This window comes from Protopterus annectens, chromosome 4.part0, assembly GCF_019279795.1.
Source record: "Protopterus annectens isolate FY-2018-M chromosome 4.part0, PAN1.0, whole genome shotgun sequence".
In the NCBI taxonomy this organism is placed as follows: Eukaryota; Metazoa; Chordata; order Ceratodontiformes; family Protopteridae; genus Protopterus; species Protopterus annectens.
The window spans coordinates 92627971-92655517 of record NC_056733.1 but is presented as its reverse complement, the minus strand read 5'-3'; the positions used below and the strand labels follow the sequence as shown (position 1 = coordinate 92655517).

Genomic DNA, 27547 nt, shown 5'->3' with positions numbered 1-27547 from the left:
AAGTGGGTGAAGCTGGCTGCCGACAAGGAGTAGAAGGCGCTACCTACCCCTTCCATGGGATCACTGTGCTTCAGTAATTCCTCACAAGTCACTTGTTTACCTACTGTCTGGACCGTCTAGATTTGGCAGATATCTTAACTGGTTGCATGATCTGTCCATATACCATTTTTGATTTATACTTCAATGGCCCACTTCTTGTGACAGTTTGGCCTGTTATTTAACACTTAAGTCATAATCATTATTTGCTGACACACAGTACAGATTTGTAAAGTTTTAAGCTTGAAAAGCAAAATGCTGTTTATTAGAATGTAATCAGCATTTCTGATGCAGTACTGGTGGCTGGATACAGTGTATTCTGATAGGCAATAAATAACACTGTTGTAGTTCTGTGAAGAGACTTATAGCTGTTACTGTTTCTCTGAACATCTGTCAGTTTTATGTCATTTTATGAATGGTTGACTGGATGCAGATATAAAGTTCAATTTCATTTTGTATTAAGAACATGTTCAATTCTCTTGACCAACACTGTGGACATTTTCTGCTAACAGTCTGCTCTGGCTATCCATTTCTTGTGAAAATAATTTTTAACAGTGATGTAGTTTATTTAAGCATTGTTGCCACTGAATCAATAACTTCTGACAAGCTTGAGTATACATTCCTTATGGACCATGACAAAGTAAATAAGTTGCTAGGGTGCAGATGATCATTCCCTCGGCCACTGTGCAAAAATCTGGGCAAGGAATTCATTCTGGACCTATTTCTCCCTAACATATCACATCTAACATTATGGACCACAGTTTTCAAGCATTATAACTATAGCCAAACAGTAAGAGTCTGCAGCATGTTGGCCTGCAGCTACGATTTAGTACAAAGTCAGGGTACAGCATGTCTCTTCCTTTAGGCCATTCCTTTATAACTAGATCATACAGGTAAGACAGTGTCTGATCATTTCTGGTTTTCCTTTGCAGACTGACTGTCATCACTGATAACTTTTGACTGAACTGTCACTGTACATCTGCTTTATGTTGCAAATGTGATGTACTCATCAAAGAATGGAGAAAAAAAAGTGAATCCCAGATAACTGCAAAATAAGCATTCTAGTGCCAGTGTGCAAGAACGAAGGAGACATTCACAATGGAGGTTCTGGAGAAGGATAACTGATAAATGAAAAGATAGAATAACATAAAGTAAGATGGGAGATAAGCAGCTTGGATTTAGATCAGGATGCAGCACAATCAACCCAACATTTGCAGTGAGGCAGACAGCCTACAGAATTTTGGAGATAAGGAATGAGTTGAACTGGGATGTGGACAAGGCATATGACAAGATCCTAAGAAAGCTGATTTGGGCAGTCTTGCAATGGTCTATCCTGGAAACACTGGGTGAACTAGTGCAAACTATGTACAAAGATCCAATGACACAAATATGAATAGTGTTCAGACTCACAGAGAGGTTCTGATTGGGAATGGGTGTGCATCAGGGTTCAGCTCTGCGCCCACTGCTGTTCATACTGGTGATGGACTACATTAGCAAAAAGGATGGAGGGACAGATCAACAAAGCTACTGTATGCAGATGATGGTGCATTATGGACGCCAGCAAATGATAAGGTACTGGAATACAAACTGAGTACAGACAAGACAACTGTCATGGCAGCAAATGAGGGAAATGAGAAGAAGTTGGAAACTGAGATAGAAGGGAAACAATGGAATACTTTAACAGCTCTGATTATCTGGGGAGAGGTGGATGAGAAGAAGGGAAATCTGAATAATGAAGTCAAAGCTAGGTGCTGCAACCCCTGGTGTAATGTGTGACGGAAGTGCCACTCCTGCTCTGTACTCCTGCCTGTAGCTCTGGATTCACTCGGCCTTTGAGCTCGGACCTCTGCCAAAAATCCATGAGAGATATGTCCAGCATCTTCCCACAGGATAGGGATCTGTGTTTGCCTGGGCTATAATCAGGGTTTTATACCTCTAAGCCACAACATCAGTCTGAATTTTGAGCAATTTCTGTTAATCCAAATACAGATGGATATTTGTCACTTGCGTTTTTTTTTTTAACTTTTCTTCTTTACTTTTATTTTATTAGATTGTCTAAAGTTCAAATTCTGAGGCAGATGGGGAGAGTCAGGTCTTTGCAACATGTATACACACAGCTTTGGGAACTTGGCACTGGAGTTCATGTACTGCAGCCTACACCGGTGTACTTTGTAAAAGGCTAAGAGTTAAGGGTTGTGGCTGTTGTGCTACGAATGCTGGCAACTGTTTAATATTTATACTCTTTTTCTGATTATGAATTAGTAATTGATAGGCAGGCGGCCACGGAGGTGCAGCGGTTAGTGTCACTGCCTCACAGCAAGTGTTTCTCCGGTACGATCCTAGGCTGGGGTGCCTTCTGTGTGGAGTCTGCATGTCCTCCCTGTGGTCGCGTGGGTTTCCTCCGGGTGCTCCGGTTTCCTCCCACAGCCCAAAGACATGCTGTAGATGGACTGGACACTCTAAATTGTCCCTAGGTGTGAGTGCGTGCATGTGTGTGCCTTCTGTGTAAGGTTGGGTGCTGGGCTGGCAACTCAACACTGTAAAACTCCACTGCCAATCATAAGCAAACAGGTGATCCACTGTGGTGAACCCTAACCGGGAAAAGCCAAAAGAAGAAGAAGAATTAGTAACTGATAGGCATGGGATATACAGAGGGAACTGGTGGCAGGGGAGAACATCTCTTAACTTTGCTTTTACATTGCCCAAACTTCCCACATGTGGTTGTCCTCTAAGAGGTTAAAAACTCTTGGAAGGAAATCTGCAACATATGATATGAGTCATCCAGTGAGTTAGAGCTGCCAGTTAAAACTGAGAGAATTGAGAGACTCACAATGAGGCAATCACTACTATTTTTTTAGTATATATCTAGAAAGTGCTGGGACTGGCAAAAAATTAACAATTGCTAAATTCTGCTGGAATTGCTAAGCCTTTGTGGGAAACTACTAGAATGGTTTTCATTTGCGTAAGACACTTTTGTCAACAAGCTGGACTTTGTGTTTACATAGTGTCTTGTGAAATAATATGCTGCTACTGTAGAGGAACAGCTAAAAGTGGAGCTATTTCCGTATCACATCCATCTTAAATGAGAAGTAAAGTGACGGATGATTATCTTGTTATAACTAGAATGTGTCAAAGTAGCATGTCTTCAGACTCTGAAACTGTAATATTTTCTTTGTTGATGCTACTTTATTAAAATAAGAGAGAGAGAGAGAACTCTACAAGCAAGACAGTACTTTTAAAAGAGCTGCTTTCTTGTACAGTAAAGACTGCACAGAATTATGTTTTCTGTTTATGTTGTGACTGAATTAACTCAGTTCTGTCTTAAGTTCTGGAATTCTTTTTTAGTAACACCCATTGTTATTCACAAGACTGATTTTTCTTATTAAACTGAGGGCATTTTTCTCAAATATGGTACAGATGCTGGTGAAATAAAAACAGTAACTCCTGCAAATGAAAATTTCTGGGACCACTCTAAGCATTACAGGATCTGAAATATAGGTGGGCCAAGACAGCTGTAGTGACACGGCTACAAGGAATTGTTGAAAAGGCAGTAGAGGCCTTTTTCCAAAGCATTGCGCAACAGAAAACTTAACAGACCCTGTTTCAAAACTGCTTCACAAGCCCTCCTCACTTGACATGGAGTACTATGGGGTCCCAGCAGCAGCCTAGTAAAGGAGTACAGAGGTGTTATGGAAGAATGGCAAACAACAGAGGGCCATTACAATCATGCAAGACAAAGTGCTGAAGGAGACAGTGACATTAAGAAGCTTCTAACCAGACTGTTTCACAAGCTATTAGGGACAGTGGTGCAGCAGTAGCATTGTTGTCTCACAGCAAGAGGTTCTCCTGTTTAATTCTTGGCTGGAGTGCGGGGAGTGCCTTCTGTGTGGAGTCTGCATGTCCTCCCCGTGGTTGGGTGGCGTTCAAAAGACATGCATAAATGGGCGTGCCTTCGTTGAAGGTTGAACGTCGAGCTGGCACCTCGGCGTTCGTGAAAATCTACTGCCAATCGTTAGCAGACCGAAGTTCTGCTGTGGCGACCTCTACCCGGGAAAAAGCCGAAAGACAAACAACAACAACTTTTTGCAGACAAATCCTACTCATATTGCTGAAGCCTTCTTCCTTGGAATGGGCAACATAATGCAAAACCTGGCCTACCATCAAATGGCTAACTGCAACTTTATAAAGAGATGAAGCACAAATGACCTACTTCTCCCTAGAACCAGCAGAAATATGCAGCTATAAGAAACAAAAATGATCACATTTTTGGCCTGTATTTGGGCAATTTCGTTTCATTTGTAGGCCTACACCCAAGAGAAGGCAGACAAGTCAGAGATATTTGACATGATACATGTTGCCTGCCAGTGTCTACAACCAGAAGAAGGCACCTCTCATAGGATCATGAAGCTGACTGTTATGGATCGTTTGCTGCAATTCCTGTCTTTCTTACCCTGACAATGGGACAGACAGAAGAATCCAACCACAGCAGAGTAGTGGATAAACATGTTTGACAGGTGCATAGACAAGGGTGAGTTGTCACAAGGTACATCTGATAGACCTCACCAAGTGAACACCACACAAAAATCCAGTAAGACTGCTCTGTGAGGTAAAGTTAGGATTGAAAAGCTGCATGTCCACAAAGACAACTTGAAACAGGACAAGAATTAATAGCTATACAGTAAATTTTAACCAGATAAGCTGTACATTAAATATTCATATGTTACTACCAAATATTATATAAATGATTACTACCATTTACACACACACACACACACACACATATATATATATATATATATATATATATATATATATATATACATATATATATATATATATATATATGTATACATATTTATCTATATAGATACAAAAAAAAATATATATATATATATATCTATGGGTCTACTTCACATGATCGACAGTTCATTTGATCGACTTTTATTTATTTATTTATTTATTTATTTTACATTTGTTAACCGGGAAAAAATCCGACTGGATACAATGTCCTTTTTCAGCGGAGGCCCGGGGAGAAAAGCTCCAACATTATACAAAATACAGACATTTCCAAAATTATAATATTACAGAGAGAGAAACAGTCAAAAATCAAACAAACAATCAGGTTGCAAAATTCATTTGTTAACAATGCATATAAGGAAATAAAAAAATGAAGACAATGAACAATTCAGGTAGATAATAGAGACTAGGAAATGTCAGTCAGGAGATGAGCATTGGCAAAGCCAGTGCTTCTGATAGTGGTGAAACAGTTGTTTCTTGAAATGGGGTAGAGAGGTAGAGGAAAGAATACTGGTGGGAAGAGAGTTCCAGACTTTTCCAACGGCGTTTGGAAAGAGTGCATCTCCTCCAGTATTGTAAGCTTTGACCATCTTTATGAGTGGTCTGTTTGCAGAACGTAGACTGTTAAGATTAGAGTATAGAAGGACTAGGTTCTGAAGTGAAGGACAATTGTTGGGGTTTTTGAGAATTTTATATACCTCAGTAAGTTGGGTAATTCTAACAAGGTTGGGGAGTTCAATCCATATTAGGTTTTTTAGGTTGGTGCAATGATGGGTCCTGTATGGAGTTCCTGCTACAAATCTAGCTATATGATTATATGAGCTGGATAGTTTATCAAGTATGGTTTTGTTAAGATTGGTGAATATTGCTGATGAATAAAGAAGGGTGGAGAGCAAATGTGTTCGGGCAATGGTGATTTTAGTACTTGGTGTTAGGAAGTTTTTAATTCTATAGAGCGATCCTAATTTTTTGTTTACTGTTTTGATGGACAGGTTGATATGTATGTCGAATTTCAGTTTATTATCAATAGTAACTCCAAGCAATTTCGTGTGGGGGTCTGGGGAAATGATAGTACCATTTTTGGATGTTATAGAGACATCAATAAGGTGATTTTTTTGAGTTGGTTGAAAGATCAATAATTTAGTTTTTTTAGGATTTAGGATTAACTGTCGTCCTAATAGCCAGTTTTCGACTTTGGTGAAGCAATTTTGGGTTTTAGTTAATAGTCTGTCTGGAGATGTATCCGAACAAACCAGTGTTGAGTCATCCGCATATTGAATACAGGTGGCCTCGGGAATGACTGTATGGAGGTCATTAATGAAGACCGAGAAAAGAAGTGGCCCCAAAATGGACCCTTGAGGGACCCCAATGGTATTTGGTAGTAAAGTGGAGAGAGTATTCTGCCACAATACTGCTTGTTTCCTGTCTGAGAGGTAGGCTTTAAACCAGTCTAGTGTCAAGTTATCCAGGTAGAGGTTTTTAAGGTTTCCATGAGTAGTTGATGGTTGACCATATCAAATGCTTTTGATAGGTCTAGAAATAAGGCAGAGGACACTTTCTTGTCATTACGGTTATGGTTTATTGTGTCAGTGAAGGAGAGAAGGGCAGTTGTGGTACTGTGTTTGGGTCTGAAACCATGCTGGGAGTTGGCTAGTAGGTTGTTATGGATAAGATAGTGGAGTAGCTGTTTGTGCATACATCTTTCCATAATTTTGGCTAATGGGGACATTAACGCTATGGGCCTATAGTTAGATAATTCAGTGGATGTCCCTCCTTTATGGAGTGGTATTACATGGGATACTTTCCATAAAGTTGGTACTATTGACTCTGAGAAAGTTCGATTAATGAGGATAGAAACTGGATAGGCTATAACATCTGCAGCTTTTTGAAGGTATTCTGCTGGGAGTAGGTCTGCAGAGGGGGTAGATGGTTTAAGTTTTTAAGCAGTTTTATGTGGGGGGCTTCGCCCCCCCCCCAACTATATATATCAACTCCAGGGTCGCACAACATTGGGGAGGGGGGCAAATCTGCCTGTCGACCATATGAATTGTCGACCAAATAAAAGTCGATCAAATGAACTGTCGACCATGTGAAGGGGACCCATATATATATATATATATATATATATATATATATATATATATATATATATATATATAGGGTGGCACAATGATTTCTTTGAGTCAGTCACCAGAGCTGTGGATGAGGGAAGGCAATTCATACAGCCTAATTCGATCTGGCTGTTCCCCACTCAGGAATTATTGATAATCTCACCAAACTAGGCATCAACCCCTATATCACTAGGTGGGTTGCACACTGGCTCACAGAACCCACAGTATGAAAGTAGTGGACTCCAAGTCAGACTGCTGACCAGTCACGACTGGAGTCTCACAAGGTCGGTTCTGGGTCCTCTCCTGTTTGGCATCTACTTCTCAGAAGTCCATGCCAACACGGGGGGACTCTGGCTGACCAAGTTTGCAGACGACTGCAAGCTAGAAGCCATTATTAACCCCCCCAAGTGACGTAGACATCCTACAGAAAGGCCTCATTGAGACCAATGACTAGTGTCGAAATCATGGCCTTAAGCTTAATGCAAAAAAATGCATCGTCATCCCCTTTGGGAAAAACTCAGTTCCCACTAATTACCACATCGATGGGAGCCCACTGAACACCGAAGGCGTTATAGGAGATCTGGGGACACAGGCTGACAGCAACCTCTCCTTCGACCACCACATTGCCACTGTGGTCAGAAAGTCCTTCTATGTGGCACATCTTATTACCAAGGGTTTTCCATCCAGGAAGAAAGAGGTCATCATCTCTCTCTGCTCTTCTCTCATTAGGCCAATAATTGAGTATAATGTCCCATTTGGCATCTACCTCACTAGACACATGCAACAGCTGGAAAGGCCACAAAAGTACCTCATGAAGAGGATCCTAGGCCTTAAACACATGTCCTACATGGACAGACTCAAAAAACTCCAGCTATTTTCTGTCTCATATCGTCTACTAAGAGGCAATCTCTGCTTGACTTATAAAGCCATGTCTGACCCAGCTCTGTTAGAAATGCTACAGCTAATGAAATCCAAATACCTATGCACCACACACTCCAGAGACCTCAACCTCATTACCACAATCAACAGAACATGCTGGAGGGACAGGTTCATAACCCAGAGACTGCCCATGCTCTGGAATAGACTTCCCATACATGTCAAGCAGAGCACCTCACTGGCCCTCTTCAAGAGAAATCTTGATGAGTGGATGGGAGATAGAAAGTTCACCCCAGGGATCACTCCAGTGGCTCTACTTGACAGAGGCACTGGGAACTAACATCGGGGGGCACTTCTATGGGCTTACATTATAAGTTTCAGTTTAATAAATATAGAGAATAGTACCATGCATATATTATGGTAGCATATAATGGGCTTTATGGTAACCCCAAAGGTATACAGTTTCCTATAATTATAAAGACACTACTAAATATTTTCTTCAAATTATTTATGTGATTAACATTTAATGTCATCTAATGGTTTAAATCAAGATGCATGTCTGGTGTGTTGCTCAGTTAAGTGCCTTTATGTTGCTACACACTATGGTGCTGGAATAATATTTTGTGAAAGTTAATATAATAAGAAATAAAGCAAATTTTCTTTTCTGGAACTGGTTGCCTTATTTTTGGGCATCAACTATTCCCCAAAGGATGAAAGAAACAGCAAACCAAAAACAGGAATTCTTTTTTTTAAAGCAGGAATGTTTTAAACTTGACATGGAGCTGTATTGTTCAGAATGTATCTATTCTGCATTAAAAGGAAATGGATCAGGCCAGAGGTTGAACAATAAACTGTAATTCAGCATGGTGCATTACATACACCAAAATACCAGCCCCGCAACTTCAATTTGCCTTTTACTTGAATATCAAGCGGCCTCTTAACAACAGTAAAGCTCAAACTATTCTGCCTCACTGGTATTCATCTACTACTAAAACTTAATACACAAATTCTGAAACAAGACTTCATGTGAGAGAATTATTAAATCAGCTGCAGTGTCACCATGTTACAAACTCACACAACAGGCAGCTCCTTATTACCGATTAGATATGTGCCAATAACAGCACAGTAATTTTGACTGAGGGGGAGTTGCACAAATATGTTAAAAGTACCAAGAACCGTGGAGTTCTGTACAATAAATATTACAATGGATAAAATGTGGTAGCTTTTGAAAAAAACTGTTAACTTAAAGCATCATACTTGGTCTTTACTTTTCAGACTCATACAAGGGCTACAGTACAAATAAAGCAAAATGCTTTCTAAACCAACATGATTTAGTAAGAAAAAGACATTAGCAAGCTCAGTGTACTGCAACTCAGCATTAGAATCATAAATGCCACTTAAATGGGAGGAAAGAATTCCTTCTTTTTTAACCTTTTGTCTGAAAAATTGTTTAAAAACATGTTTAGAAACATGAATTTCCCTTTTAAGAGTCAGCTAACCATCAGACTACACTGTACTATTACTGTAATCCCTTGCCTTTGAATATGTATACAACCTCAGTCTTTCACGTGACATTAGAAAATGATGACAAATATATGGAAAGATAATGTCTCACAGTGGGGTGACTGCATATCTGTCACTCAAGGCATTCAAGTCTGATGGCTAAAAGGAAAATTTATGGAATCAAAAAAAAATCACATCTGCCAGTGATCAAAGAATTAACGCTGAAGGTTTAAAATGCTGCACGAATGCTACATTTTACGTTTTCACTGTCATCACTTAATACTATTAAGAGTATTCTTACCTCATCAATCTCCTTGATCCAGCGATCAATGCCATCAAATGACCAGCGATTTGTAATGTCATACACCAAGATAACACCCTACAAAAAGAAAACAATGCAACTCATGAATGGTGTGGAGAACTGAAATCAACAGCACTTCATACTCCAGTAGAACATAAATGTACTGTTATTTAACATGCACTGCTATCAAAGGAGAATTCATACTTCAAAACTACCTCAGCATCCTTTGCATTAACTCCATACTGTGGATTTATTTATTTTTTTTCAGTGATGGGGCAAGTATCTGTAAACTCCCTTGGAAACCCATTTTAATTTTACATTCATCTTAGTGTTTAGTTGCTGTATTTGCAAGACGTCTAAGTTTACTTCACAACTGGTTATATTATCTTTGTTTTGTCTGAATTACAAATTCATAGTTACTCAAATGTGCAGAATTTTACATCTGCAGTAAAAAAGTACAGTTTTGTACCTACCATAAATGTAGATGTTCGAGTGTAGACACTGCTGCAGTCATTACACTTGGGTTATCCTGCCGTCAGGCGATCCCGCAGTCGGCCAGGGTTCCAAAGTCTTGGTCCGGCGTCGGTTGCTGTCGCCTCCTCCCTGACGTCAGTGCGACAGGGGTATAAGATGCAGCCAACGCCATTTTCTTCAGTTTTTCTTGCCCCAGATGTCAGGTGTTCTCTAAATATGTAGGCAATTCCAATTGCTAATAAAACATACATAAGAAAAGCAAAAAACAACTTACACCTACCAGCAAATACTCCCCATAGGTAGTAAAGGGTAGAAGACATAGGTACGTACCAACCAGTAAGAGGGGAAGGAGGGAGGGTAACCTGGACTGCAGCAGTGTCTACACTCGAACATCTACATTTATGGTAGGTACAAAACTGTACTATGTTCATCGTGTTACACTGCTGCAGTCATTGCACTTGGGTAGAATCCCAAAGCTGAGGAAGGGTGTCTGGTCCTACAAGGCATTTGGGGTGGCTATAAGGCCCTGCAGCACTGTAGTGGCGAAGCCACCTCTGGATTTAGAGTATAGAGGCAGATGGTAAAGCTTGGTGAAGGTGTGTACAGAACTCCCAAGTTGCTGCTTCCAAAATATCCTTGGTAGGTACTCCCCTGAGGTAGGCATTTGAAGTGGCTGTTGCCCTGGTGGAGTGAGATCTAATGCTGCTAGGTACAGGTTTTCCAGACATCAAGCAGTACTCTGGAACTCCACTCTATCCTCCCAACTACCTGTCAACATTGGTGTCCCACAAGGGTCTATACTAGGTCCCCTCCTATTTTCTTTATTTATCAATGACCTACACCAAGTTGCTCCCCAAGCTACATGTATACAATACGCAGACGATTCAACACTAATCTGCTCAGCCACATCTGTATCAGACCTTCACTCCCTCACACAACACATATTTAACTCTGTAGAAGAATGGTTTTCCCAGCACTGTCTACTACTTAACCCTAAAAAAACTAAACTGCTCCTCTTTACACCTTCCAGCAAATCTCCCCATATTGATTTTACTATAACATCAAAAAATGGCACACCTATATCACAAGACTCTACTACCAAACTACTAGGCATTACCATTGACAACAACCTGAACTTTGATACCCATATCGACAACACACTTAAAACCATTAACAAGAAAATAGGCTCTCTTTACAGAATCAAACCTTTCCTCACTCCAGAATCTAGAACAACTATCGCCCACTCCCACCTTATCTCACCCCTTCTCTATGCCTCTCCCATATTTACCAACTTATCAAAAAAGAATCTATCAAAACTAGAAATCTCCTACCACAACATAGCCAGATTTGCCACAGGAAACCCCTACAGAACCCCCCACTGTACTAATTTAAAACAACTAGGCTGGCTGGAATATCGGCAGCAACTAAAAATTAACCAACTTGGCTTAGCCCATCAAATTCTGTATCAACCTGACAAAACACCTATTCTATCCAGCCTGATTCGTCCATACCATAACCTAAAGTCCCTAAGATCTGCACACAAACTTCTTATAGACACTGTCAAGTCAAACAAGGCCGGAGACTCCCTTTTCTCTAACACTGTTGGAAAAGATTGGAACCTGCTTCCCTCTGAACTTTCATCTATTCCCTCCAAATCTCCCTTTAAAAAGAAACTCAAGATATACCTCAAAACACAATGGCTGTGCCCCTGTACTAATCCTGACTAACTTTATTTCACCCCTGACTTTACTTCACATCTGCAATTTCTCAATTTCTATGTCAAAATCAGCATCTACTGACCTGTAACTCCTTCTAAATATCTACTTTTCATCTTATTTTCCTATATCCCTACTCTCTGTATATGTTATTGTATTCTCCATGTATGTCATGACCTACAATTCTTTTTGTTATTCCATAACCTTTGTACTATCTACTTTACATGTAGTTCATTAATGTTTTTTTACTTATTATCATTAGAGATTAGAATTTTTGGAGCTTATCTCCCCGGGCCTCTACTGAAAATGGACATATATCCAGCTATACTAGCCCGGTCAACAAATGTGAAATAAAATACATAAATGTGTAGCAGAAACGTATACAATGTCCTATCCATTTTGAAATAGTCTGTTTTGAAATGGCTTTTCCCTGTGCTCCTGCAGCATATGCTACCAATAATTGCTCAGATTTTCTGAAAGCTTTGGTTTTGTCCAAGTAGAAGCGTAACTGCCTGTGAATGTCCAAAGAGTGCAGTAGTCTCTCTCCTTTATTCTGTGGTTTAGGATAAAAAGTTGGCAGGTGAATAGTTTGGTTTAGAGCCACACTGGACACCACCTTTGGCATAAAAGTAGGGTTAGTTCGTAAAGACACCCTGTCCTGGTGGAAAATGAGGAAAGGTTCCACTGCCATTAGTGCATGTAATTCTGAAACTCTTCATGCTGATGTTATTGCCAGGAGCAGAGCAGTTTTCCAAGAGATATATTTTAATTCTGCTGTGTTGGCTTGCTCAAAAGGAGGTAAAGTTAGCTTCTCCAAAACAAAGTTGAGGTCCCAAGTTGGAGTAGGTGCTCTACGGGGCGGTCTTATGTTTTTAGCCCCTCTGAGGTACTGTTTTAACAGAGGATTAGAGAAAATTGGTGGATCTGTGTTGTAATGAGCAGAGGTGGCAGAGGCGTGGATCTTGATGGATGAGAAGGAGAGTCCTTTGTCCAGCATCTCAGTTAAGTATTGTAATATCTGAGGAATGTTTTGGACAAGAGGGTCAAGGCTGTGAGCTTGGTTCCAGGCACAGAATCTCTTCCATTTATCTGAACAGGCTTTCCTGGTACTAGGCCTTCTGGCCTCCAGAATGACATCCATAACAGCTTTGGAGAGAGGCATTGCTTGCTTGACTAAGGAATCTTCCATGCTGCTAGGTTTAAGGTCTTTAGCTGGCTGTGTAGTATTTGTTTGTTGTGGTGAGTCAGCAGATGTGGGATTTGAGGCAAAATCCAGGGTGGTTCTTGTGCTAAGCTCCTTAAATTTGGGTACCAGTGCTGGCGTGGCCAGTGGTGCAATCAGGATCATCTTTGGCTCTTCCTGCCTGACTTTTATGAGTACCTTTGGCAGGAGAGGTAGTGGTGGGAAAGCGTATACTTGTAGGTTCTTCCAGCTGAATGAGAGGGCATCCACTTTCCATGCTTGTGGATGGTAACTCCTTGTGCAGAATTTTTGTAGCTGGCAGTTTATTGGGGGTGCAAACAGATCTATGTCCGGGCTCCACCATTTCTGTGTTATCATTCTGAATATTTGTGGATTCAACTCCCATTCGTGGGGATCCATGATGTTTCTGCTTAAGTCATCTGCCAGTGTGTTTTTCTCTCCTGGCAGGAATTGCACTTGCAGATGAACTTGAAGGTTTATAGCTGTGTTCCATAAGGTCATAGCTTGTCTGCATAGGGGGTAGGAGTGAGTGCCCCCTTGCTTGTTTATGTACCACATAACTGTGGTGTTGTCTGTCTTTAGTAATAGTTGTTCTGGATGCAGCAGGTCCTTGAAAACTATAATCGCATTTTGTACAGCTAGCATCTCTTTTTGATTGATGTGAAGATGCCTTTGTTCTGCGGTCCACGTGCCCTGAATACATTTGCCTGCCATGTGTGCTCCCCAGGAGTAATCCGATGCATTTGTTGTCAGTGTTTGCCTGGCTGTGGGTTGTGTAAAAGGCTGTCCCTTGTTGAAGTGACACGCTTGAGCCCACCATTGAAACTCCTGTTGAAGGCAAGGGATTAGTGGTATAACTTTTTCCAAACTTTGAAAGTGTTGAGACCATACATTCTTTAGGTACCATTGTAGTTTCCTCATATGCAGTCTGGCATATGGAATTAGTTGTATGTAGGATGCCATGTAACCCAAGGCCTGCAGAATTTTTCTTGCAGGGAGCTGGGTCTTTGTTGCCATCAATTGAAAGTATTGAGTCAGTTGTCCTTGTTTGTCTGGCGTGAGATAAGCCATCTGGGCCGTTGTGTTCAAGCTGGCACCCAGGAATATAATCTCTTGTGAGGGCACTAGTTTTGATTTCTTTTCGTTTACTGTGTACCCCAGGCAACTTAATAACTTTTTTACAAACGCCAGATGCTTTGGAAGAATGTCCTTGCTCTCTGCTTGAATCAGGCAGTCGTCCAGGTACGGATAAATTTGAATTCCTTTCTGTCTTCAAAATGCAATTACTGGTGCCAGGCACTTTGTGAAGACCCTGGGCGCAGTAGATAAGCCAAAGGGCAGTGCAGAGAATTGGTAGTGCATTGAACCAGCTATGAATCTGAGGTATCTTCTGCAGTTTTGTCTGATTGGGACATGTAGGTATGCCTCTTTGAGGTCCAAAGTCACAAGCCAAGCTTTCTTGCCCAGCATGGGAAGAAGCTGCTGTAATGTCAACATTTTGAATTTCGGAACATCCAGGTAAGTGTTTAGAGATGAAAGATCCAGAATGGGCCTCCAGGCTTTGTCCTTTCTGGGTACCAGAAAGAGTCTTGAGGAAAATCCTTGTCCTTGCTCCTGTGATGGTACCTTTTGAATAGCTCTCATATCCATGAGTGCTGTAATTTGTTTTTGAGCCTCTGCCTATTGATTTGGTGGCAAATTTGGCATTCCTTTTAACCTTGGCAGAGTGTGAAAGTGGAACCTGTAACCTTGAAGTACAATGTTGAGAACCCATTTGTCTTTGGTGATCATTTGCCAATTGTGGTAGAAGAGTGCCAGTTTTCCTCCCAAGGGGGCTGCCAAGAAGGATTTGTTTGGCAGCTGTAGTGGGAAGTCATTGGAGCTGCTTTTTATATGGTTGTGGCCTGTCTTCCCCTTCTTTCTGGCCTGATGCAACCCATTGTCGATACCTGTAAGGACCTTGTGTTTGACTTCTACCTCTTGGATGTCTGTATCTTGGAAAGGACCAATTCTTAGTTGGCCAGTTTCTGCTAAATCTAGGAGGCTGAACCTGTAAGAAATCCTTCACCGTTTGCATAGATTTTGCCTTATCCTCCATTTTCTTTAATACCTCTTCTGCCTTAACTCCAAATAACACATCCTGCTGCAAAGGTGCATCCAATAATTTTGCTTTAACATGATCTGGTAACGTATGTTCTTTTAACCAAGCATGTCTTCTAATGACAGAGCCTGTAACTGCTGCTCTGCAGGAGGCCTCTAGAGAAACAAAACCACATTTCAAAGTATGCTTTCCCACGTGTTCAGCTGCATGCAATAAATCCTGCATTTCTTTAAAATTAGGAGGATCTGATTCTGGAAGCATTTTTTGTTTTAACTGAGACAGTAAAAATTGCTGATATTTTAGCATGTGAAACTGGCAATTTAAGGCTCTCATTGCTAAAGTTGCAGACGTATATACTTTCTTTCCCCATCTGTCTAATGCTCTGGAATTTCTGTCAGAGGGAACTGGATTCTTGGCTGATGAGACCTTAACTCCTTTGGGTCCCTGAGAAATAGTTTCAGTGTCAGTGACAGGGCTTTTATACAGAAATTTATGAGAGTCAGGGACTCTGTAGTATCTGTCAGGTTTAACAGGGGCTGGAGGTAAGGAATCAGGATTTAAGCTGGATTCAGTATAAACATCATCCACAATATCTAACACTGGCGGAATAGCAAGGGGTCTGTGTTGAGGTAATAAAAGGAAGTCTCTTGAGCCTTTTCTCGGATTCTGAGTAATCCTGGCCTTTCCAGTGGAAATGCTCCCTCATGGTATGTAGGGTTTCCCCAAAGGAGTAGTCCTCAGGCGGTGAGGCTGATGGAATTGATTCCTCAGCATCAGAATCCTCATAAGGGGGTAAAGAGTATCCTAGGTCTGAGGATGAATCAGAAGAGATGGACACTTGGTCGGATGAGTCATAGTCTGCATCCTGTCTAGGCCTTTTACCAGGAGCGGGATGGGACCCCCTGATCAGAGTAATTAGGTCTTCAGCCATTTTGAGCATTTGTTTCTTAGGCATGGAGGCCTGTCCTGGAGAATGCTGTATTTGTTTCTTTGACTTTAAAGGAGGCTTAGACTTAGCTGAGGGTTTAATGCTTAACTGAGTAGGTCTGAAGACACCCTCTGTAGCTGTGGGTTGCTCAGCTACTCCAGATCCCTCTGAAAGGTTAGTCTCGGTAGGCTGAAGAGCTTGTGCATCCGAAGGCCCAGCCATCTCCACATGGGAGTCAGAAGCGGCTTGTGGTTCTACAGAAGCGGTCGTCAGGGGCTGCGAAGGCGCCTCACTGAAAACCGGAGAACCGGTGACTGGCCTAGAAGAGGCTTCGTCGTCAGTTTTGGGCCTCGGATGCCTATCCTTGTCTTTGCGCTTTTTGTGTATTCCGGTCGTCGGAAGTTCCAATGGCATGTTATAATTGAATTCTCTACCAAAATAATGTCGGGCAAAATCAAACCGACGTTTAATAGTGCACTTGTTAAACCTAGCACAAAACTGACAACCAGTAACGTCGTGGTCAGGGCCTAGGCATGGGATACAATAGGAATGGAAATCCTTATGAGGTATTTGCTTCCCACTAGAAATACAGTTATTAACTTTTACTGACATCGGTCTGAGGTAAGAAAAAGTTTCCCCAACGGGGTACTGGGCTTTGTAGAAGACTTCGGTTCTGGATTCGGAATGAAAATCTCAGGAGACAGCCGACCGGCACTTGCGAACTGCTTTTGCTTCGGGCATCATGCGGCAAGAAAGACAGAAGAAAATGGCGTTGGCTGCATCTTATATACCCCTGTCGCACTGACGTCAGGGAGGAGGCGACAGCAACCGACACCGGACCAAGACTTTGGAACTCTGGCCGACTGCGGGACCACCTGACGGCAGGATAACCCACGTGTAATGACTGCAGCAGTGTAACATAATGAACATCTGCACACTGTTTAAATGAGAAATATTTTAAAATGGTTGTATATTTTTAGTAGACCTGAACAAAAATGTTCTTCCAAATCAAAATAAATAGAAAAAGGAGGTTATGATTTATTTTAGCAAGGTGGACATTTTCAGTTTTACACAGAGTATCTAGGTTTATAATAGGTATAAGGCCAGTCCCACCAACAGGTCCAACATCATACAAAAACTATGATGTCATCCACAATAGTCTTTCAGACTAAGGAAGATGTCTTCCATAGTTAATAATGGGCCCGGCGGTGATGGAGTAATTCAGTTATTGGTCCCACTGATCTGTCTATCAACCATGCAGATAAATCCTTGTCAGACAGCTATTTGAGTTTTTAAGATTAAAGACAGCTTCTGACTCTTTTCTCTCTCTCTCTCTTTTCCACACACACACTCACACACACACACACACACACACACACACACACACACACACACACACACACACACACACACACACACACACACACACACACACACATTTAGTTTATGCATTATCTTTCTAGCTCTCATTCTCTCTCTTTCTTTCTACGTATATATGTGTGTATATATGGGTCTACTTTGTATTATTGAAATGTCACTTACCCAAAAATCCCATCCATGAAATGATTTCGCCGAAAACTTTATTTAAACGAAAACCCGAATCACCGAAGTTTTACTCCGGGAAACTAACCACTGGGCTACCACAAAAAAAAAAAAAAAAAAAAAAAAAAAAAAAAAAAAAAAAAAAAGAGCAGAGGCAAATCAAACCCACCAAGTACATATACCAACTCTGAAATCGCATTACAGTGGGGAAAAGGGCAGAGTTCACCTTGGTGGCCAAGTGGTAAGTTTTCTGGAGTAAAGCTCTGGTAATCTGGGTTTTCATTAAAATAAAATTTTCGGCAAAGTCATCTTGTGGATGTGACTTTCAGGTAAGTGAATTTTGATAACAACTGGTAGACCCGTGTGTGTGTGTGTGTGTGTGTGTGTGTGTGTGTGTGTGTGTGTGTGTGTGTGTGTGTCTGTGTGTGTGTATATATATATATATATATATATACATATATATATATATATATATATATATATGTATAAACATGGCCTTCAGAATACTGACATCTGACTGAGGAAACCTTAGAACCATCGGGGCCATTAAACTTGCAAACAGTTTAATAAAAAACAAGAACAGGCGACACAGATTCTCTACATATTGAAACTGCACCATGGCAAACTTTCTTACTAGTCTCCTTAATCCAGTAAGTACACTACAGAATGAATGGTCACCATCATGGTCTTATAATCATTTTAACTTATAACTACTGTAAGCACATGTAATCTGTTCCATAAAATGTAAAGCAAAATGTTACAGCTGCGAAATGCTGACTTTATGGAATTATTTTAAAATTCTGTATGTTAATTTCCTATTGCTATAAACAGCAATACAAAATGTCACAGTTCTTCTTGCCCCCCCCCCCCCCCCCAATAGCTTGGGGTTTTCAGGACAATGCTTACTATCACAAAATAGTGTTAAGGTGTTAAAATACATATTCAGTCTATTAAAATGCAAACTAGAACCTAAGAGATCCAGTGAAGCTGTGTACTAGACCACCAGGTGCTGCATTCTGGAACTAGTTTAAAACACACAATCTCATGCAGATCTGCAGTCAGACAGACATATTTGCTAAGTGTTACTAGCCATTTCTAAAAGTGCAATATGTAAAATATTGCACTATAAATAAACAAGGAAAATTACTACATGTTTTTCTTAAAAACCAGCAATAAGCAAACTAAATTAATACAAAAATCATGAAAAAAGCAGACAGAACAGATTGGTACCTTTCAGGCAATAGACCTCAACCCCCACCCCTGGCAGACCACTGTTTCTCTATACCACCTGTCAGATACTATTGCTTATACGCATACAGATGTAGATATAGACACAGACATATAGGTATAGATATAGAAGTACTTGCGTATTATCGCAACCAGATAACAGACTCACTACTGAGATACTGAGATTGTAATTCCCACTTTTACCAAACGATATCAGTCTATGTATGTGTCTTAATCATTCTGACTATGTGTTCTGTAAATGTTTTTAGGTAAAGTCATTTTATTCCTGGATGTTCAGACCTTCATATACTTTGGTCTCGGTGTAATATTGTTCGGATGCACTTGTCACCTTCTTTTTTACGAATTCCCCAGAAAGCCAAAAAGGGAACTGAAAAAATATGTAAAAGCGGAGAGAGGTTTTAAAAGACTGGCGTTAGAAACTTATTTGGTCCAAAAAAAAGGTTTGCACTAAAATACATGTTACGAAGTCTATGACATCTGAACGTGAAACATTCCTCATTCATATGGTGAATGATGTCCTCAATTGTCTGGCCGAAAAAATGCAGCTTTTAAGTGTGAGCCTGTAACTATATAACAGGAAAGCAACACTTCAGGCACAGCTGTGCACAGTTGTGAGAGGTATGCTTACAATGACAGATTTCACCAACAATTTTACGAAATGATGATCCACTTTTCTGTACATAAATGTTAAAGTGTACCTAACTGATGTCATGCAGTTACAAACTTTTGGGTTCAAACAGCTACCATCGATGAACAGGGAAAAATTGTTAGTCTCTTACAACGCTCACGGTGCCATGCCTGTCCGCTGCCAGACTACCCTCCAGAAAAAAACAAAACTACATACATCGGCAAGACAAGTAGAAAGATGTAGTAAGGAGTGTTATTTTCTCCTTATAACAAACTTTGAGTACATATTTCGACAGAAGTACGGCTTGGAAAACAGACGCTTCTCCTGGTCGGAATCTGGTTGCGATAATATGCAAGTACCGATATAGAAATATAGATATAGGGCCAGATTCAATAAAGCCTACAGTAAGTGTAGATGATATGGATTCAAGAACATTCTTATATTTTTTGTGCTTTCTAGTCACTCAGAAAAATGATGCTAAGTGTATATGTAGTCTACATTTTGTGGTAACTTTTATGAAACCCTGTCAATCTTTACAGCTGCAAGAATATCAGTAGGAAAACTAAAATTAAGAGGAAGAAAGTACATTTGTCTACACTTACCATAAATGTAGATGTTCGAGTGTATTCACTGCTGCAGTCAGCACATTTGGGTTATCTGCCTGCAGGTAGCCCTCAGCTCAGCTGGCCTGAATACCAGAGTCTTCGGATTTCTGCGTTGGATGCTGTCGCTTCTTCCATGTTGTCAGGTTGTCAGGGGTATAAAACATGCAGCCGACGCCATTACATCAGTTTTTCTTGCCCCAGATGTCAGGTGTCCCCACAATAGGAAGAAATTAAGTGGTATGGAACACCCCCAGCAAAAAGCAAATACACATGATACAATATATGCCAAACAGGAAGGAAAGGTAAAAGTCAAGAGAAGTCAGGGGGCTGGAGGGAGGGTAACCAGGACTACAACAGTGAATACACTTGAATATCTATATTTATGGTAAGTGTACACAACTGTACTATGTTCTTCGTGTTTCACTGTTGCAGTCATCACATTTGGGTTGATACCCAAAGCTAAGGAAGGGAGGAGGTAGTTAAAGAGCATTAGGGGCAGCTATTAAGCCCTGCAAGACTGCTGAGGCAAATCCAGCTCTGGATTTAGAAAAGATAGGCATGTGATAATGCTTGGTGAAGGTATGTACAGAGCTCCAGGTAGCAGCTTCCAGGATGTCCCTGGTAGGGACTCCTCTGAGAAATGCCATGGAGGTAGATGCAGCCCTAGTGGAATGTGATCTTATCCCCTGTGGGGTAGGTTTTCCATGGTGCTTGTAGCAGAAATGAATGCAATGGGCTATCCATTTGGAAATGGTTTGCTTTGAAATGGCCTTCCCCTCTGCTCCTGCAGCAAAGCCAACTAGCAGCTGTTCAGATTTTCTGAGAGGCTTTGTCTTGTCCAAATAGAATCTAAGTTGTCTGTGCACATCCAGAGAGTTCAGTATTCGTTCCCCTTAGTTTTGTGGATTAGGGAAAAAAGTAGGCAAATGAATGGACTGATTTAGGGCCACACCAGAAACCACCTTGGGCATAAAGGAAGGGTTAGTCCTGAGGGAAACATATCCGCATGGAAGACAATGAAGGGTTCCACTGCCATGAGGGCCTGTAATTCAGACACTCTTCTTGCTGGAAGTGATGGCCAGAAGGAAGGCTGTTTTCCAAGAAAGGAATTTCAACTCTGCTGTTGCAGCTGGCTCAAATGGGGGAAGAGTGAGCTTTTCCAATACAAAGTTAAGGTCCCAGGCTGGAGTGGGAGCTCTCCTGGGGGGGGTCTTAAATTTTTGGCCCCTCTAAGGAATTGTTGTAGCAAGGTGTGAGAGAAGAGGGGTGGCTCAGTATTATAATGTGCTGAAATGGCAGAGGCATGAATTTTAATTGACGAGAAGGATAGGCCCTTGTGGAGCATATCTGTTAAGTACTCTAGAATGTGAGGTAAGCTGGGCACTGTTGTGCCCATCCCCTGAGCCTGGCTCCAGGAACAGTATCTTTTCCACTTTACAGCATAGGATTTTCTAGTACTAGGCCTCCTTGCCTCCAGAATGACATCCAGCACCTGCTTACTGAGTGATGCTAGAGGAGAGCTCAAGGAATTAGCCAGGCTGTAAGGTTCAGGGTTTGAAGGAGGAGGGTGCAGAATCTGGCCCGCCTGCTGGGACAGCAGGGAAGGGGTCTGAGGCAGGTGCCATGGTTGTAGCAGTGTCATACTGCGCAACAGGGGGTACCAGTGCTGGTGTGGCCAGTCTGGTGCAATCAGTATTGTCCTTGGCTTGTCCTGTCTGATCTTTAGTAGAACCTTCGAGAGGAGAGGCAGAGGGGGAAAGGGATAAACCGAGAGGCTTTCTCAGGTAAAGGACAGGGCATCCACTTTCCAAGCTTGACTGTGGGGAGTTCTTGTGCAGAATTTGATCAACTGGTAGTTCTGAGGGGAGGCAAACAGGTCTACCTCTGGAGTCCCCCATTTGTTCCTCAATAGGTTGAATATTTTGGGTTCTAGTTTCCATTCGTGTGGGTCTATGAGATTTCTGCTTAAGTTGTCTGCCAGTGAATTTAATTTGCCTGGCAGGAATTGTGCTTGTAGGTGTACTTGGTAGCTCAAGGCTGTGTTCCACAGAGCCATGGCTAGTCTGCAGAGAGGGGAGGAGTGTGTTCCCCCCTGCTTGTTTATGTACCACATAACTGTGGTGTCCTGGAAGAGTACGGTCTTTGAAGGCTGTCAGAGCATTCTGTACAGCTAACATTTCTTTTTGATTGATATGCAGGTGCATCTGTCTCGGGTTCCATTTGCCCTGAATGCACTGCCCTGCCATGTGAGCCCCCCATACATAGTCTGATGCATCTGTTGTTAGGGTTTGGGTGGCAGGGGGTAGAGTGAAAGGGAGTCCCTTGTTGTGGTAGCAGGCCTCTGCCCACCAAAGGAACTCTCCTTAGACAAGAAATGATAGGAATCATTGTTTCCAAGTCCTGAGAATGTTGGCACCACAGGCTTTTTAGATACCATTAGAGTTTCCTCATATGCAGTCTTGCATATGGAATTAGCAGAATGCAAGAGGCCAAGAACCCCAGAGCTTGCAGTATTTTCCTTGCAGATAGCTAGGTTTTTGTGGCCAATAGTTTGAAGTAGGTTGTCAAATAAACTTGTTTCTCCAGACTGAGGAATGCCATCTGGGAAGCTGTGTTCAAGCTTGCTCCCAAGAATACAATCTGTTGGCAGGGTACTAGGTGAGATTTCTTTTTGTTGATGGTGTACCCCAGTGAGGTTAGAAGTTTCTTTACGAATGCCAGGTGTTGTAATAGCAAGTCCTGGCTTTCTGCCTGAATCAGGCAATCGTCCAAGTATGGGTATATTTGAATATTTCTCTGCTTGCAAAATGCAATGGCTGGAGCTAGACACTTTGTGAACACCCTGGGTGCAGTAGATAAGCCAAAGGGAAGTGCAGAGAACTGAAAGTGCATGGCTAGCATAGGAAGAAGCTGTTGAAGAGTTAGCATTTTGAATTTTGGAACCACCAGAAAGGTGTTGAGAATAGAGAGGTCCAGGATAGGGCACCAGGAGTTGTCTTTTCGGGGTACCAGAAAACGTCTTGAATAAAAACCTTGTCCCCTTTGTTCTTCTGAGACAGGTTGAATAGCCCTGATACTGAAAAGAGAGAGAAAGTACAGTTGTGTACCTACCATAAATGTAGATGTTCGAGTGTATTCACTGTTGCAGTCATTACACTTGGGTTATCCTGCTGGCAGGCTACCCGCAGTCGGCCTGAATTCCAAAGTCCTGGTCCGGCGTTGGTTGCTGTCACCTCTTCCCTGATGTCAGTGCGCCAGGGGTATAAAAGATGCAGCCGACGCCATTTTCTTCAGTTTTTCTTGCCCCAGATGTCAGGTGCCCCCAAAAGGGTAGGTTAAAAATTCTGCTCATAAAAAAGCATGCACTAACATAAACATTACCTTCATCTACAAGCAAATACACCACATAGGTTGTATAGAATAGAGAAGTACAGATAAGACCCAGCAAAGAAAGGGGGATGGAGACAGGGTAACCTGGACTGCAACAGTGAATACACTCGAACATCTACATTTATGGTAGGTACGCAACTGTACTATGTTCATTGTGTTTGACTGTTGCAGTCATTACACTTGGGTTGAATCCCACAGCTGAGGTTAGGTGGCTGGGCCTAGATAGAATTAGGAGTGGCTATGAGGCCCTGCAGAACGGCAGTGGCGAAGCCTGCTCTGGATTTAGAGTAAAGAGGTAAGTGGTAGTGCTTTCTAAAAGTGTGCACTGAAGTCCAAGTTGCAGCCTCCAAAATGTCCTTAGTTGGTACTCCTCTGAGGAAGGCTGCTGAAGTGGCTGCTGCTCTGGTTGAGTGTGGCCTAATGTCCTTGGGCACTGATTTGCCATGTTGTAAATAGCAGAAATGAATGCAGTGGCCTATCCACTTTGAAATAGTCTGCTTTGAAATAGCTTTTCCTTGCGATCCTGCAGCATATGCCACTAAGAGTTGCTCAGTCTTTCTGAAGGCTTTAGTTTTGTCCAAGTAGAAGCGTAGCTGTCTGTGTATGTCCAAAGAATGCAGAAGTCTCTCCCCCTTATTCTGTGGGTTTGGATAAAAGGTAGGCAAATGAATGGTTTGGTTAAGAGCCACACTAGACACTACCTTGGCATAAATGTTGGGTTTGTCCTTGGAGAAACCCTATCTGGATGGAAAAAATAGGTGGATCCGTATTGTAATGAGCTGAAATGGCAGAGGCATGGATCTTAATTGATGAGAAGGATAGGCCTTTGTCCAGCATCTCAGTTAGGTATTGTAAAATCTGAGGAATATTTGGTACAAGCGCATCCATTCCTTGTGCCTGGTTCCAAGCACAGAATCCCTTCCATTTTTCTGTATAGGATTTTCTGGTGCTGGGCCTCCTGGCCTCCAAAATAACATCCATAACTGCTTTAGAGAGAGGTGTGTCCTGAATGGTTAAATTATCAGCCATGCAGCCAGATTTAGGGTTCTGAGTTGGCTGTGCAGGATCTGATTATTTTGTTGGGTCAGCAAATGAGGAATTTTGGGGTAATGTCCAGGCTGGGCCTTGAAACAAGCTCTTTAGAATTGGGTACCAGTGCTGGCGTGGCCAGTCTGGGGCAATCAATATCATTTTTGGCTTTTCTTGTCTGACCTTTAGGAGTACTTTTGGGAGGAGAGGCAGTGGAGGAAAGGCATATAATGTAAGGGTTTTCCAGCTGAATGATAGGGCATCCACTTTCCATGCTTGTTTGTGATAAGTCCTTGTGCAAAATCTCTGTACTTGGCAGTTGTGCGGGGAGGCAAATAGATCTATGTCTGGGCATCCCCATTTCCTTGTTATCATGCTGAAGATTTGTAGATCTAGTTTCCACTTGTGAGGATCCTTGAGATTTCTGCTTAGTTTGTCTGCCAGAGTATTTTTCTTTCCTGACAGGAATTGTGCTTGCACGTGTACTTGATAAATCAATGCTGTGTTCCACAAAGTCATGGCTTGTCTGCAGAGGGGGTAGGAATGTGTGCCTCCCTGCTTGTTTATGTACCATGACTGTAGTATTGTCCGTCTTTACCAGCAGTTGTCCTGGATGAAGTAGATCCTTGAAGGCTGTCAGGGCATTCTGAACAGCTAGCATCTCTTTTTGATTGATATGAAGATGCATTTGGCTTGCTGGCCATGCTCTCTGAATACATTTTCCTGCCATGTGGGCCCCCTCCAGGCATAATCTGATGCATCTGTTGTTAGTGTTTGCCTGGCCGTGGGTAGAGTGAATGGCTGTCCCTTGTTGTGGTGACAGGCCTGTGCCCACCATCGAAACTCCTGTTGTAGGCAGGGAATGAGGGTAATTAATGTTTCCAGGCTGTGGCAATGTTGAGCCCAAACACTTTTTAGATACCATTGTAGTTTCCTCATATGCAGTCTTGCATATGGAATTAGTAGAATGCAGGAAGCCATGAAGCCCAAAGCCTGCAGAATTTTTCTTGCAGATAACTGGGTCTTTGTAGCCAACATTTCGAAGTAAGAAGTCAGTTGCCTTTGTTTGCCTGGTGTGAGATAAGCCATCTGGGCAGTAAAAGCTTGCACCCAGGAATATTATCTCTTGAGAGGGTACTAGTTTTGATTTATTTTCGTTTACCGTGTACCCTAGGCAAATTAGTAATCTTTTTACAAACGCCAGATGCTTCAGTAGAATGTCTTTGTTCTCTGCTTGAATAAGGCAGTCATCCAAGTAAGGGTATATTTGAATTCCTTTGTCTGCAGAAAGCAATTACTAGTGCCAGGCATTTTGTGAAGACCCTGGCGCAGTAGATAAGCCAAAGGGCAGTGCAGTGAATTGGTAGTGCATTGATCTAGCTATGAATCTGTGGTATCGTCTGCAATTCTGTCTGATTGGGACATGCAGGTATGCCTCATTTAGGTCCAAAGTTACAAGCCAAGCCTTCTTGTCCAGCATGGGCAGAAGCTGCTGCAGAGTCAACATTTTGAATTTTGGAACGTCCAGAAAAGTGTTTAGAATAGACAGGTCCAGTATTGGTCTCCAGGCTTTGTCCTTTCTGGGTACCAGGAATAGTCTTGAGTAAAATATTTGTCCCTGCTCTTGCTCTGGTACTCGCTGAATGACCCTCATGTCAATGAGGGATGCAACTTGTTTTTGTGCCTCTGCCCATCGATTTTGTGGCAGGTCTGCCATACCTTTTGCCTTTGACAGGGTGTGAAAGTGGAACCTGTAGCCCTGGGATACTATATTTAAGACCCATTTGTCCTGGGTGATTATATGCCAATTTTGTGAAAAAAGTGCTAGTTTTCCCCCTAAGGGAGCTGCCAAAAGATAAGTGCTTGGTATTCGCAGAGGAAAGTCATTGGGACTGTTTTCTATATGGCTGTGATTTGTCTTTTCTGCTTTTGGAGGTGGAAGCACCCCATTGTTTAGGCCTGTATGAGCCTTGGGACTGGGATCTGCCTCTAGGGCATCTGTATCTGCCTCTTTGTGGCCTGTCTGACATTGGAAAGGACCAATTCTTTGAAGGCCAGCTCCTGCTAAATCTGGGTGGTTGTACCTGTAAGAAATCCTTAACTGTCTGCATAGATTTCACTTTATCCTCCATTTTCTTCAACACCTCTTCTGCCTTAACACCAAACAAAGTATCATGCTGTAAAGGAGCATCCAATAACTTTGCTTTAACATGATCAGGCAGATTTTGTTCCTTTAACCAAGCATGCCTTCTAATGACAGTACCCGTAACAGCGGCCCTGCAAGAGGCCTTCAGTGAATCAAAACCACATTGCAAAGTATGTTTTCCCACTTGTTCAGCTGCATGCAATAAATCCTGCATTTCCTTTTTATCTGCACATTAAGAATTTGTCAACATTTACTGTTTTAGCAGTGACATTAAATATTGCTGATATTTAAGCATATGAAACTGACAATTTAAAGCCCTTACAGCCAAGGTAGCAGAAGTATAAACTTTTCCCCCCATCTGTCCAGTGCCCTAGAATCCCTATCAGAGGGGACAGGGTTTTTTGCAGTGGAAGCCTTGACCCCTTTGGGACCCTGAGATATAGTTTCTGGGTCAGCAGAAGGGTTTTTATATAGAAATTTATGGGAATCTGGAACCCTGTAGTATCTGTCTGGCTTAACCGGTGCAGGGGTAAAGAGTCAGGAGACAGGCTGGACTCTGAAAAAACATCATCTACTATGTCTAGAACAGGTGGAATAGCAGGAGATCTGTGCTGAGGTAGTAAAAGAAAGTCTCTGAGCCTTTTCTTAGATTCTGACTATTCTTGGCTCTCCCAGTGAAAGTGTTCCCTCATGGTGTGAAGGGTTTCCCCAAAAGAGTAATCCTCAGGAGGAGAGGCTGAAGGAATAGACTCTTCAGCATCAGAATCCTCATAGGGAGGAATGGAGTATCCCTGTTCAGAAGAGGAATCAGAGGAAATGGAAACCTGATCTGAAGATTCATATTCTGTCTCTTGCCTAGGCCTCTTATCTGGAGGGGGATGGGAACCCCTGATCAAAGTAATTAGGTTTACGG

General features: G+C 41.9%; 1 protein-coding gene across 1 annotated transcript in view; it reads right to left on the bottom strand.

The window, feature by feature from the left end:
* The window catches only part of RAB40B (RAB40B, member RAS oncogene family), an 868249-nt gene that overhangs the window by 49610 nt on the left and 791092 nt on the right, over window positions 1–27547 (bottom strand). The window contains exon 4 of the mRNA XM_044068125.1: window positions 9625–9702. Within this exon, the coding sequence (XP_043924060.1) occupies window positions 9625–9702 (78 nt within the window). The remainder of the gene's footprint in view (window positions 1–9624; window positions 9703–27547) is intronic.